Source organism: Equus asinus, chromosome 21 (genome assembly GCF_041296235.1).
Source record: "Equus asinus isolate D_3611 breed Donkey chromosome 21, EquAss-T2T_v2, whole genome shotgun sequence".
Taxonomy (NCBI): Eukaryota; Metazoa; Chordata; class Mammalia; order Perissodactyla; family Equidae; genus Equus; species Equus asinus.
Window position 1 is genome coordinate 38,404,003 of NC_091810.1, and position 14,601 is coordinate 38,418,603.

At 39.1% G+C, this 14,601-nt stretch overlaps 1 protein-coding gene across 4 annotated transcripts in view; it reads right to left on the bottom strand.

The window, feature by feature from the left end:
* The window catches only part of PTPRG (protein tyrosine phosphatase receptor type G), a 680,787-nt gene that overhangs the window by 42,149 nt on the left and 624,037 nt on the right, over window positions 1–14,601 (bottom strand). For all 4 annotated transcript variants that reach the window (XM_014868697.3, XM_070493516.1, XM_014868696.3 and 1 more), the window contains 2 exons: window positions 12,531–12,622; window positions 1,362–1,453 (listed from right to left, as the gene is read on the bottom strand). In XM_014868697.3, coding sequence (XP_014724183.2) covers window positions 1,362–1,453; window positions 12,531–12,622 — 184 coding nt within the window. The remainder of the gene's footprint in view (window positions 1–1,361; window positions 1,454–12,530; window positions 12,623–14,601) is intronic.

The window sequence follows — 14,601 nt, forward strand, 5'->3', positions numbered from 1 at the left end:
ACTTTAAACCATGTTCTTTGTAGTTGAATAGGCACCTTTTTTGGTAAGCATCTAATAGCCACATTAAATACTTGACATGTTTTTGTTTGTTCCATGAAACATATGACTTTGCAGAATAAATCAGAGGGTTCCTTCTCTACCACCTTTGCTTTCATTCTGCTCAAAAAACAAAAACAAACAAAAAACTAAGAGAAAGACAAAGACTTAATTTAAAACGACTTGTCAATATAATTGCTTTTATGATGGCCTTTGGGGACTCCAAATTTGCATAGAGACAGGGGCTTTTGATCCTATTTTTATTCCTCATTGTCCGTGCAAAATAACTGCACCTCCCAGCTGAATGGCTCCTGGAGGATCTCAAAGTGCTTACCTTCCCTTACTCCATTTGACCCCCTTAACCAATTTTGTGAAGAGAGGTGGGCAAGTTAGCATCATCATCATTATTTCCATTTTAAAGTAGAAAGGAGACAGAAAGGAACTGCAGAGAAAGGAACTGACTTACCCACAAAGCTAGAAGACAGCTGAGCTGCCATGAAAACTTGGCCTCCTCGGCACAACTCTTGCTGCCAGAGATGTGCCTTAGTTAAGCGCTTCAGTGAAGAAAAGGGCAGTCTGTTTAATAGCTCCTCATTGACACCCTGTCACTGCTGAACTGGCAGGGAACCCAGAGTTGGCAGGGTGGTGCGTGCTGCTCTCTACCTTGTTTCCGACACACCAGTTCTTAAAATCAGAAGGCTGTGTTAACCCACGTCTTCTCTCCAAGGATTAATAATCAGGAAAACAACAACAATCAACCTTTGCATGGGCTTCACAGTTAACCCAGCACTTTCAAAGATGTTAATCATTCACTTTTTCCAACAACTTTAAGATGTAGGTAACATTAGTGCCATTTTTGAAACGAGGAAACTGGGGATCAGAGACGAAGTGACTGGCCCAGGGACAACGAAGCACACTACTGTGGAGCCAGCAACCAGTTCCTCAGACTTCAAATCTGTCTCCACTACACCTTGTGCATCCCAGAAATGACTTGGAATTAGGAGCCCTCTGCTTTACATTGTACCTGTTGTGCCAGTTACAATTAAGATGAATAAAGAACCAGAGTTAGTCTTTTCTTTTCTACCACTAAGTCTGTTCTTTCATGGAAGTGCATGTTTAGGAAGTGTGCAACCAACTCCCTTTCACCTCATTTTTACTGGGGAAAGAATGCCTGTTAAAATTATAAATGTAAGGAAAAGAAAACAGTTTCCACTTTTCTCATTACTGTTTTCTTATGCTTGGAGTAAATTCATTTCAAGTTTATAAAAATCCCTGTAAATTAAGAGTTAGGTTTCTGGAAATTAATTTCTAGTTTTGAAACATACCTCAAAATCCTCGGAGAACCCATGCTGGTTATTAGAATAGAGCTCACCAATGTGTTTAACAAACTGTTTGACAGGAATGGCTTCCATGTCATCTGTGGGAATAAAATGATATTCAGAGTCATAAAGAATACTTTCATAAAACAAATAACACTGATAAGGGATTACTGAAGATAAATATTTGACTTTTGCAAAGTGATATAATTGTCTCACTTGAAATAGATGTCTTCAAGAAAAGTCGCAGGATTTATTTTACATTAGGATCTCATTATGATTTTGAATGCCTATAAGCTAGGTTAAATATGGTTTTTAAAAAAGGTATGTAAAGAATTACATTTTTCATATTCAAGGCAATTTGCATGGTTAAATCACCACATCATACACTTAACAAAAAGTCTGAACTTACCAACGGTACTTATTTGTCAAGAAATCTTATCACAACCTAGATTTTTTTTTTTAAATTGCTATTCAATGAGGTCCAGCTTGAAGTTGGAGCAATTAAGCTCTATTTCCAATCTTTGAAGACTAAGCAATCTTTATACACTATTACAGATAGATGCCATTATACCAGCTGGCTTTGGGTACAATGCCATCTATGTTTAAGTGTTCAAAATTTTAGTTCAAGACAGCTGTGTCTACATGATGCCAAATAATCAGTTTGACTGAATTAACTGGATTTTTTGGTGTTGACAGACTAGGTATAGATTCAGGAAGACTCCACATTCTAATTTACTGTAGTGTCATTTCAAAAGGACATTGTCAGTTCATGAGTCCAAAGTGTGTTTTAAGCTGATTTATCCAGATCCATTCTGATACTTGAGTACTGCTGTAAAACTGCCACACCCCACTAACTGGAGCTCCCCAACCTCCCTCCTCCCTTCTTCCCTCGACCCTCCCCCGCAAATATTTCCTTTTAAAAATACTCTGCTGAATTTGAGATAAACAACAGACATGACATTTACTTTATTCAGAGTGAAAGATCTTTGGCAAAAGCACAAACATCTAAACTGCCACAGATGCTTTTCTTAGCAAAGGGTATGAAGATCTGTATGTGTAAATGAGGTCCTACTTTGGCAAGAATGTTATAGATCCAGGCCTGACAATCTGATTTCTCTTCATCTGGTGACAGTTAACATTGACTATGTCATTCCTTCTCTACTTTCTTTCGAGAGAGCAAAGCTCTAGGGTGGCTTTTTGCATCTATTGACATTTTCAAACTTGAATCATTCTAAAGCGGAAAATAGCATCTCTTATACTTTGTTTAAGGAAGGTGACTTATATGTTCATACTCCAAATTGCTTAGCATATAAATGCTACTTATCAAATAGGTGATGCTCTGTAAGCATAAAGTCTTTCTGTGTGAACAATTAAAGACCTAATCATTTTAATAGGCCACCTTATGAAAAAAATTGCCAAGTTATTTACAAATATTTCAGGATTGAAGATGTTCATGAATATGCAATCATTTTGCACGCCCAAGAAATCTATAGCTCCCATAATGATGTAACCAGCATTAACAAAGTAAGCAGAGCCAAAATGTTTCCCCAGAATATTTAGCAGAATGCACAGTTCAAGAAAAATTTCCAAAATTATCCGATCACTTCACTTAAAATGTTTAGAAGTAAGCAAATTCCACAATAATGATCATGTGGCAAAGAAATGATAGTTGAGAAAAGGGTTAATATGTACAAAATTGGAGAGTCTCTAAAAGATTAACCCAAGAATAAACTCATCTTTGCACAAGAGGCTAAATAAGTGAGACGGGACACAACCTAGCCCCACAAATACTTCAGCATTCAGCCTGCAGCATTTCTCTCCTATTTATTTTGAAATGAAAGACAGAACACTGTTTCCAAGGGCAGAGTGACATGCTTAATAGTGTAATAGGTTAAGGGCAACATTTATTCCATAATGATAGTTCAGAAATGTAGAGTCCCAATAAACTTATGGTGCCATGATTAAGCACACGGATACTAGTTCAAAATAAGAAAAAAACTTGTCAGCTTTAGAGCTACTTTACTTTGCAAACCACAGAGTTTCAAAGGTCACAGCACACCTCAAGTCATTAAAAAAAATGCTTCAGGTTAACAATTTATTATTTTTTTCTGCAAAGTGCTCAACTGTAATATCCAAGCTACTGCCATACATGCCTAGAAATCAGTCTGCCTGCTACCCCCATGGCTAGACGCAGCAAAAAATCCAGCAGAGCTCACTACGATAATCATGGAAATACATGACTGACTAGTCTCTCCAATTTGCCTCTTTATCCAAGGAAGTCTAACCACAACCCTCTGAGTTTCCAGACACCACCAGTAACATCACAAAACTGCCAGACAAGCAGGCACACACACACAGATACACACATGCATGCCATACTGACCACCATCAGCTACCCAGATAACACATTATTTGTCTTTCAATCAAGATAAATGAAACTGAGGGGTCATAAATCTTTTTTCTCAATATGAAGATAAATATAAGGCTATGGCTAATTAGAAGTCCTAATAGTTTTCCTCTTATATAGTTTTTCTATTAAATTTCTCTCAACATGAGCCAGATAATTATAAAATTACTGTGACCGGCAGAAGGCCAAGCAATTAGGACAGCATGACAGACCTGATCTGTTCAATTTTTATCCGGAAAGACCCTGTAATATAAGAAGATATCCATCTGTACAATGTTATTTCCACCTAAACATCTGAGTTTCATAAACGAATGCAGAGAACATTAGCAGCACTAACTATGGACCAGGCAGTTTCTATGCCCTTTACATGTATTAACATGTACTCAATCTTCCCAACAACCCTAAGAGATGGGTACTATGTTCATACTCATCTTACAGTTGAGAAAACAAGCTCAGAAAGGTTAACTGAAGGCTAGAGCACGGCAGCAGAAGCTGGCCACAGAATCAAGGTAAAGAGTGCTCTGACTTGGAAAGAATGGCTGTCATCGGGCCAGAGGGAAAGGGAAACCACTGGATGAGGCATTTACTGAGCACCTAGGACTCAGCCAGATATTAGGGAGATGGTCTTTGTTCAAGGGCAACCTTTGCTTTGGAGAAATGATGAATACAAGAAAGTGAGAGGAAGAACAGTGTGTAATTACATGGTACAGATGTCCAGTGCCATAAAAGGGATGGATCTGATGACTTAGGTGAGAATAAATGCCACTGATGTAATCGTGGGGGGGAGGAACACAGAGGAAAAAAGATAAGCTGGAATCAAAGTGAAGATGTTTTCACTAACTACAGTTCGATGGGAGGTTGTTATGGAATAATGAAAATGGTCTGATAGAGTCGGTATAACCAGAAGAATCACCATTTATTAAGCCCTGAGTGGTTGTCAGGGACTATGCTACATGGTTTTCATACATCTATCTTTACAACAACTAGGTAAAGGGGACATTGTTATCCTCACATTAAACATAAGGAAACTGAGGCGACTGGTTCAAAGTGGCACAATTACTATGTGGCAGAGCTGAGATTTGAAACCTGGTGTACTGAACCCAAAGCCTGTGCTGTGCACTGTGATGCGCTGTTTGTCTTCATTCTCAGAGCACCAGTTTCAAGGAACGGCAAGGAATTAAACAGACTATCTGAATCTGAGAAAATGTTACTTTATAATGTTGTGCGAATATTTTTACTTACAGAATTTTCAGATAGCAAAGGTTTAAATTAGGCAAATATGGGACTACTATTATCACTAAATCACTCCATTTTAAAATGTTTCATATAGTCAGTTGAGAATCAGCACCTCAGAAGTGGGCTTATTGTTATTAAATAATATTATTTAATTCTTTTGTGGTTGGAATTAAATTCTGTATGTAAGATGCCTTTTATTTTTGGTGAATCCACAACAAAATGTCTGCATGTACCACTTCTGATGAAGCTTGAAGTTAGTCTCTGGTTTCTAGGTACGAAAAACAGAGCATTAGAAAAGGGTGAATGTGGGGCTGGCCCGGTGGCATAGGTATTAAGTTCACATGCTCAGCTTCAGCAGCCCAGGGTTCACGGGTTCAGATCCTGGGTGCGGACCTACACATTGCTCATCAGGCCATGCTGTTGCAGCATCCCACATACAAAATAGAGGAAGATTGGCACAGATGTGTTAGCTCAGGGCCAGTCTTCCTCACCAAAAACAAAAAAATAAGACAAAAAAATAAGAGGAGAGTGAAATGTCTACTGAGAAGAAAATACCAAAGCCGAGAGATTCCAAGGAGGAAAACTAGAGCTGAATAATGTTGACCTCAAATGCAACACTGCAGGAAATAAAGAAAAATGTATTTGAACATGAAGAAAAGTTGTTTCCAGTCTCTAATGTACTTGCATCTTTAGAGCCACGAGAGGGAAATCACCCATACTTTGGTCTATGCCTCTAACCTCCTCACATAGGCTAAACTGGCTCCCGCTTAAAATCTTAAGGAATAACATATATAAACAAAAAGGGAAAAACTTAGCTTTCTCATCTTCAATTTTTGGGTTGATATTTGAAAGGAAAAGTCAGCAGCTGAGGCTGTCCCTGAATGTCCACCACTGGGAGGCACTGAAGGGGCCCACACCAGTCTTAAGCCTGTAACTCTGTAAAATTGTGTAGCTGTGTTCTTATCAGCCAGTGCTGATAGAGTGTTTACTGTGTATCAGGCACCCAGAAGCAGTGGTGTGAGGGGAAAGCCAGAGCCAGACTGCCTGGTGGTGTGACTTCATCTTCCTGTGACTTCCTTCGCTCAACTGTAAAACGAGAATAACTACCTAATTTATAGAATGCTATGAAAAGTAAACTAGATAACATTAAGTCCTTATAAGGGTGCTTGGCATTTAGTAAATGTGTAATGACTTTGAATCACTGTTAGGTGCTAATCACTTTACATGCATGAATCTATGATCCAGGGCTGTCATTACCCCCTTAATGTCATTCCTCATTAACAGTTGGGGAAACTGTGGCTAAGAGAGACCAAGGAGCTTGGCCAAGGTCTACTGTCATTATCAAATGGTGGGGCCAGGCTCACTCCAAAGCTGGCTTCTTCTACCATATATGACCTCTCTAGACCTTAAAATGAACATACATGGTTAGAGACAGCAGAGAACCATATATTACATTTTAAAGAAACTTTCCAACAAAAAAGGGTTGAAACAAATTGCTTTGGCTTTAAGGACAGGCTCAGTTACCTGGAAAATTCACACTGGTATTCTGGTCACCTTGATGATGCCAGGTATATAAGTGTTATAGTATTTACCTTCCTGCCAAGATGCTGAGCTGCTGGAACTGATTGGCTTAAGTAATCTGTTGAAGAAAATATCCTTGCTTACTCTGGCAGTGTGTGGGTACATATATAATTACTATTAGGATTCCAGAGGGCCTTAAGCCGCTCACTCTGTGACCAATCTCTGTGAAGTTCATTTAACCTGTAGCAGTTCTCTCAAGTCTATTCCAGATTTCAACCAAATCTGTCCATGAGCAGGAAGAACCTATAAAATCCCAGCACAGTACTTGGCTGAAGTCAGTCCTGCTCAGACCTTTCCCCCTTCCCACCCCAAGTCCCACGACTGGGCTGTTGTCAGGTACTGTCAACCACCCGTCTAGTTCACAGACCTTGATTTCAGGAACTCAGCCCCGTTCTTGTCTGTCCTCTCAGGCTCCCAGAGGCCAAGCACAGGCCTCTCTCTGTGTTTGCTAATACCTCTGTGTTAACTTAGGAAGATAAAGCAAATATGAAATAAAAGAACATGACTGAAATTTTAGTTCCTTAGTTAGGACACAACAAATAGATTTTTGTCTAAATCAGACTCTTAGGATGCAAGGAGTGTCGTGGAGATTGGAACATTTTATTTCCTGCCATAAAAAGAAATCTCTTTTCATTTATGACACAATGAAGTCAATAAAGAAAGGGCTTCATTATAGTCAAAAGGCCAATGAATCTCCTTTGGAGATAATCTCTGTATAAATAAAATATGCCAACAAGGTTGGTTTAATCCCAAGGGTTTTAAACTGCATGTTTAAAACCCCTTTATATGCTGGCACCCTGCTGAAGCCGGTGACCTTCAAATTATTAAGATGTATTTTAACTGCTGGAAAGGCATGAATCATTTCTGGATTTCTAAGCTACTGGTTAGCAGCAACATTCGTTTTGCAGTGCTCTTTATTCGAAAGTTAGATTTTCTAATTTCCAGAAAAAAGCATTTATAGGGACATTTGTATTTGACAATATGCACATTTGGAAGAGCCCTTTCAATATGCTCTATAAACGGGTTAATTTCATGAGCTAAGTTCTGATTTTAAAAAGCTATATATAATGAAAGTCTAAAAGATAAGAACTATAACAGTGTGAGCAGAATTTGTAGATGATGTTACATATGTAATGCCTCACTAATAATAACTGCAGCGAAAATATTATTCAAGTTTGTTGTTTCAAAAGAATATCCCCAGGTTGGAAACCCCAGACTTTTAAAAGTACTTGTAGGTTTCAGAATAACATGGATCTTAAAGGACGGAAATTGTGACCACTTCAGTATCTCAGAAGATGTCAGTTTATGAAGGGACTGACAGCTAGGTTATTACATTCAATTATGCTTTATCCTCACAGACTAACAATGGGAAACCAGTAACTGTGGAACGGTTGATTTTGAAAAACCATTAATGAAAAGTATGAAGAGTTAAAGCCCCTTTGATTCTCCTGCAGAAGTCACAGTTTAACATTGTGGGCCGGGGCAGGGGGGCGCGAGACACGGCACTTTGCCCATACATCAAACATGGAACAGGCACTGCTATTGAAATTTTCAAGATAAAAGAATTTATGTCACTTCTATGGTGACTGGAACCTAACCTCCAAAGCACTTCTTTCATGTTGAATAAACACTCTTTCATCATGAGTTCTTTCTAATGTGGCGAACTAACCTTAGCCACCATATTCATAGTCTCTAGCATTTCCACATTTTACATAAACATAGGCGAGACCAGGAAAAAATGTCTTCATTCTTACAAGACTGTCCTTGCTATATTAAACCAGAAGAACACACTGAAGATTCTAAATTCCTAAATTTCTTAAAATTAGTAAAACTGATTAACTCAAAATTCCTCAAAAATTCCTATAAACTGCTGTCTCCAAGGGATGAGTATCAAAAGATTAGCAAAGCTTTCCTCAACCATTTGCCTATTTTACATTAATTTTTTAAAGTCAGCGAAACTTACTGATTCTACTTATGTTTTGGGATTTCAAGACCAGAGCTGTTTATTTATGAATTTTAACCACAGCAGAATCATCCAAAAGTTGCTGATTTAGTGTCTAAATGTGTTCAACATTCAACATATGTATAAATTGCTCCCTAAGTCATTTAAATTTTTAAAAAGGCCTATTTTTGCACAAGGAATTGAAGTATTGGTGGGTTGAGAGTCTTTTTCTTAGGAAGGAAAAGAATAAAGATGACTAGAGAACACAGGTAAGAAGAGATCTTTTGAAGAGGAGGAAACTTCAACAGAAGAAGAATGAAACTCTCTCCAGGAGGATGAAAGAGAACCTAATGGAGAAGAAAATGGTCAGCACCAGTGAAAGAAGATAATGGTAAAGAATACAACTCAGAAAAAACTCAAGAGAATATTCACATGTATTTGAAAATGCCTTCATTTAATGAAGCAATATCCAAATGAGGAGCCTGAAATCTTGAGATATCAGAACTGTCAGAGTAACATGCCAAAAGGTGCCAGAGCCATTTCTTAGCATCTGTGCTTTGAAGTCACACAGAGAATCCCAATGCTAGCTCCATTTATCTATATAACCTTGGGCAAAATAAATAATGTCTCTGAGCCTAAATTTCTTCATCTGTAAAAAGGGGATACGCACTTGTGTCTACAGGATTGTAGTGAAAATCAACATAGAGCACGTGGTTTGTCAATGCTCAATAAATCTTAGATGATAATGACGATGTTTTCTAAGAAAGGTCAAATGTAAAATAAGTTCTAGCAACAGAGTCTTTTACATATTTTACAGAGATGACCCAGCAGCTCTATTTTACAAGTTTGATACCTGAATTTTCTCTCTCACCCTGTTGTACACATTTTTAACCAGTATAATGGTTCAGTTTATTGGTAGTTGTCTGGAAATATCTTTTTTAAAAACACAATTATAGAAAATGAGAAGTTCAAGTGATAAAATAAATTGATAAATCTGGGGCCCAGTAGTGTTGTTTTTAGGTTTTGAACAAGGATAAAATTAAACCGACATCCAATGAGCAGAATACGTATTCCATATGAGCTCTATAAATATCCTAATATTTTTAGAAATAAGAACAATTAGATAATTCCTAAGGTAAAGCATTTAAATGATCCCAAGGAGGTCTCCATTAAAGAAAAGTGGTGTTGAAAGCTTCAACAGTGAAAATATCTCACAAATGTATTAAAAATTGTGTTTTTTCTTATAATGAATTCTGTATGCAAGACACAGTTGTATGGTAAAAACTGGAAGAAACCATAAGAATAAATATATTAATGGATTGTTAAAGTGCTTCATAAATTATAAAATATTTTACAAATGTAATTACTAAATAGGACCGTGGGGCTTTATTTAAGAAAAATAAGAGATTGCGATCAAGTTGAAAACTCTTTAAAATAAGGTCATGTAAGGTAAGTCCTTCTCAGTTATGGGTGAAATAAGGTTACTTGTCTGGGCATGCCCCCAGTTAAGGCTATGCTATCTATGAAAACCTGAGAAAACAGAGAAAGAGTAGGCTCACTCTTGGTTTCACTAGGTAAGTCCTTTACATCACACTACCTTACAGCATTTAGAGTAACTTATTTTTACAAATGTGTTACAACTTGTCAAGGATGCATCTACTCTGCCAACTGAGGTACAACTGAATACTATGGATTTCTCAGTGGAGAATGTGAAGAAATTTTCTTTCCGTATACTTATACCACCAGTGAGTAAGAATTCAGAGAAACTCACATTTAAAGAAATGCCTTTGGGTTGTGAGTATTTTACTTGGCAATTAAATAGGTAGCTGGGAAATGAAGCAGAAAACATTCGAAAGCATTTCTGGTCTAAGACACCTACTCAGATGTGTGGCAAGGCAGGCATGATTGATGGCAGTTTCTGAAGATTCCAGGGAATTGAAAGTCCTAAAGTCCAAGCCAAAGAGCACAGCGAAGCAGGGTGCACCCAGTGGATGCGGTCCAGTGTGAGGGACAATCTTAACTTCAGAACCACGCAAATGCTCGTTCTCCATGGCTGCTGGCATGAGCGATACCATGATTTGGGAAGGAAAGCTTCACCAGCTGACACTTCTGGCTTACTTTATGGTTTCTGAAGTGCTTTTACACATACCAGCTCACGTGATCTTTAATGCTACCTCAATGGCAAGCAGGGCAGACATCCTGCTCACTTTACAGATTCTGGAAACTAAGGCTCAGAGAGGTCAAGGCATTGACCAAAGGTTTCATGGTGGAGGCAGGGCAAGATCCTAGGTTTTCTGACTCCTAATCCAGTGGGAAAAGAAAACAAAAATTAAAAGACAGCCCAAGAAGTACCTCACCATTTAACCTTTTAAAATGGATTTCAACTGCATGGCTACCCAACAGCTGTGGTTGTCAGATGAATCAGTTCAAAGGAGAGAAACGCTCCCAGGCATTTTCCAGAGGTCAACACACGTTCTAGGTGATGCAGGAGGAAAATGCTGATACACACGCTATTGCACAAATCTGGTAGATTCAACAGAAGTATTTATTCTATGGGGATGGAAGACTGATCATTCCTGCCTGTTTCCTCTCCTCTCAAAGGCAGGAGTGCAGTCTCCTTGACCAAGAATAAAGGGTGAGGGTTAGTAGAGAAGAATGTAGAGTAACACAAAACCTATCCCTTCTGTATGGGAATCGTTTAGCAGCCACAAAATGATCCAGTAGGAACTTACTCAGAGACTTTTCTGCTACCTCTCTTGTTCTGTGTGACCAGCTTTAGTAAGAGTAGCTGACCAGAATGAGGAGAACATGGCCAATTCCAGCAATATCTAATGACTGAACATACACAGACACATAAAGGGCCAATTAAGTTCTCAACCATAATTGCACCTAGTGAAGATGTGCAAACAATAGAAGCATTCCTTCTTGGTACTCAGAGAATGACTGTACTGTACCTCTGAGCTTCACAGCTCTGGCCTTTTAAGACCTCTAGGAAGGTTTGCTGACATTCATTCACTCATTCAGAGAGTTAGAGAATGCCTACTATGTGCCAGGTATTATTCTAGCACTAAAGAGACATCCACTTGCCTTTATGAAGCTCTCATTCTAGTGGGGGGAGACCACAAACAAATAAGTAAAATATATGGTATATTCAACAGTGAAAACTGTTCTGGAGAATGAGGCTGACAAGGGGATAGCGGAGCTGTGGGTGTGTGGGAGGTGACATACAGTAAAAGTAGTGTTTCTGTTCACAAAAGAATAATTAATGTCAAGAGGATGGATGGATAAGACATCTGAAGATAGGTATTTACAAGTACATAATGAAAACCCAGATGAAGAAAGTTCAAATCTGGCAAAAGGAAAGGATGCAAAATAAAAATAGTGGGAGCCATCTTCAAATCCCACATCCTGACTGTCACAACTAACCCATTGCTGAACTTGTAAATGTCGGTGGCATTTGCTAGGATTTACTATAGTGTTCCCCCGCCAGTCCCTACCCCTAACACTAACCGAGGGTGTTATCTCTTTCCGGGACCGGACCAAGAACGTATCCCTAGACTTCCACACGAACACCCTAAGCAGCAAAACTTCCAGGACGAAGATAAATGATTTTCAGAGTAAGGAATCTTAAGAGAAAAGTAAAAAAAAACCCAAACACACAACATACTGCAAATTGTGATTTAAAGCACAAATTGACTATCAAAATGAAATTTAGTCCAAGTAGATTTACAAATATGTTTTTCTCTTTTTCCTACTGTTACTTCCCTTCCCTGCATGTGAATCTATGCTATATTAACTCAGAGTTATCTGTCTCTTTTAAAGAGCATTTCCTTACTTTGCAGATATGCAAAGGAGCAAAGATTTCCTTAAATTACTCTTAGTTAAGGATCTCCTAGACTGGGCAAGCTTTAAAAGGCTATAAGATAATGTTTTGTCATAGCTATCCCATAAATCTGAGAACAAAAGAGAAAAACAATTAGCCCATTACAAATCAGAGTATCTCACTTACCCGGAATAGGAATAATAGGAATACTTTCATTGGGGACCACCCGAGGTGAACTGCTATCTTCCACATAGAAATGAGCTGTCTGAAAACATTTTCTGTGCAGGAAAGAAAAACATGCAAACAGTGAGCCCAGAGAAATACACTTTGTCTGAGTTCATCATTTTTCAATTCTTTCACAGATTTTCCCAGCTTTAAATATCACACAGCACTGAATGCAAACCCATGGAAAAGTAACAAGATACAAGGACAACATTCAACTATTCAAAGAACCCCAAATAGGTGAAGAATATCCATTTTTTATTACACCAGATCTATCCTGAGAGCCAGAAGGAAGGGCGCAGTAATGAACCACTCGAACACAGGGAAACTTGGCACAGACAGAGAAAACTTGCTGTACAAACCGCTAGCATTACCCCACAGTATTTCTAAATTTGCCTTCTTACAGAGGAATAATTTGCTGTTCCAAACCCCCAGCACCAAGTTCAAAATCACACCTCGAACCCTCCCAAATGCAGTCATCAAACAGCCCAAGTACACAATAGCACCACATTGTCAGTGCTGAGCGAAGGCCCCCGAAGCCGCAGACAGCTCTGGAAGAGGGTCAGAGGGCTCCAAGAGGGCAAGCACTCAAAATCAGAGGCCCATGCCAGATAACATGGGAGAAAGGACCTGAAGCCCTCAGGTGTCATCTGCTTGTCTTTTGTTCTGTTCGTTTTTACCTGTACTTCAGGCAGAGCAGGGAGCAAACACTGGTCATCATAGGATAGGCAGAGAACAGAAAAGCCATCAGCAGCTCACTCAGCCTCTGCCTACTGATGCTGGCTGGCCCTCAGCTTTCCAGCATCCACGTCACTGCTCATTGCGGCCCTAATGAGCTGCCGGAAGCACAGGCTGAATATTTAATGAGGCTGCTCAGCGTGAATGGCTATTGTGACCAGAGAAGGGTCCCTGTTCATCTGGCGGAGGGGCTTCACAATAGCTGGCCCTACTGCTGGGTCTTTTAGCCAAGCAGGCGGCATCCTTCTGGTGCTTGGTGTCCCTGGGATCCATCCCACTCCACTGGCATCTCACACCAAGCCCCTTTATCCTCACTATAGCTTTGCTTTTTCTGGGGGCCATATTCCAACCATTTGAGGAAGTAAACTTTTCTTCAGAGTTGTCTTTGCTCATCTAATTGCAAGTATCCTGGGATGATTCTGTTGGACATACTATGTTTCTATGAAGCCAAAGAAGGGAGTTAGGGGGATGGGTTGGAAAAATCAAACTCCTCTATTAGCAAAGGAGATCTTGGTGGGAGTGAGGAGGCCTCCAAGTCACACAGATTATTCTACCTCAGCTTTCCACGGAGCTATTATAACCACACACAATCAGAAGTGATTGCATGTCACAGGACGAAACGTCTCTCTTTAAGCAGCGCCTACTTTCAGTCAGAAAGAAGCTCTGACCAATTGTACGCGTGGGCGCTGCTCTAGGAGCAATTCTGGATTACTGCTCCGTACCATCAGGACATAAATCACTCCCACTCTCAGCATGTGTCGCACAGGCCTGTTCTTGCAGAGCACTGAACAATGATTTTTTTTTTCTATGAATTGCCTGTCATTTGTAATATCAATAATAAAACAAGTTTTCATCATTCATTGTCTAGCTGCCTTTATCTAAATTTGGAAAGAATATCAGTCAGTCTTACTCAATCTACATGGATACGCAATGCACAAAATATTCGAGGGCTCTGTTGGTAAGTGGATCTTCTACTAAATGTGCAGTCTTGGAAATCCATGTGTAAAAAACATCATTTTGATGTTTGATGTTCGAAATAGCTTCCGTTTCTAAATTTGTCGTCAAGTTTTCCATTCTTGGATTCCTTCCTCCTTCCCCCACCCCAATTTGCACAGATATCCAGCATGTAACATTTGAGTTAAAACTTAGGTTATGGCCCTAGCAAATGAGCTAGAACCTTAACCACTCAGTGTCATAGCTAAGGAACACCTGCTTTTGTTGAGATGTTGGACCATTCAAGCATGTAGTAGCCAAAGAAGTGGTCTATGACACTGAAATGAATGACATGCAATTTACA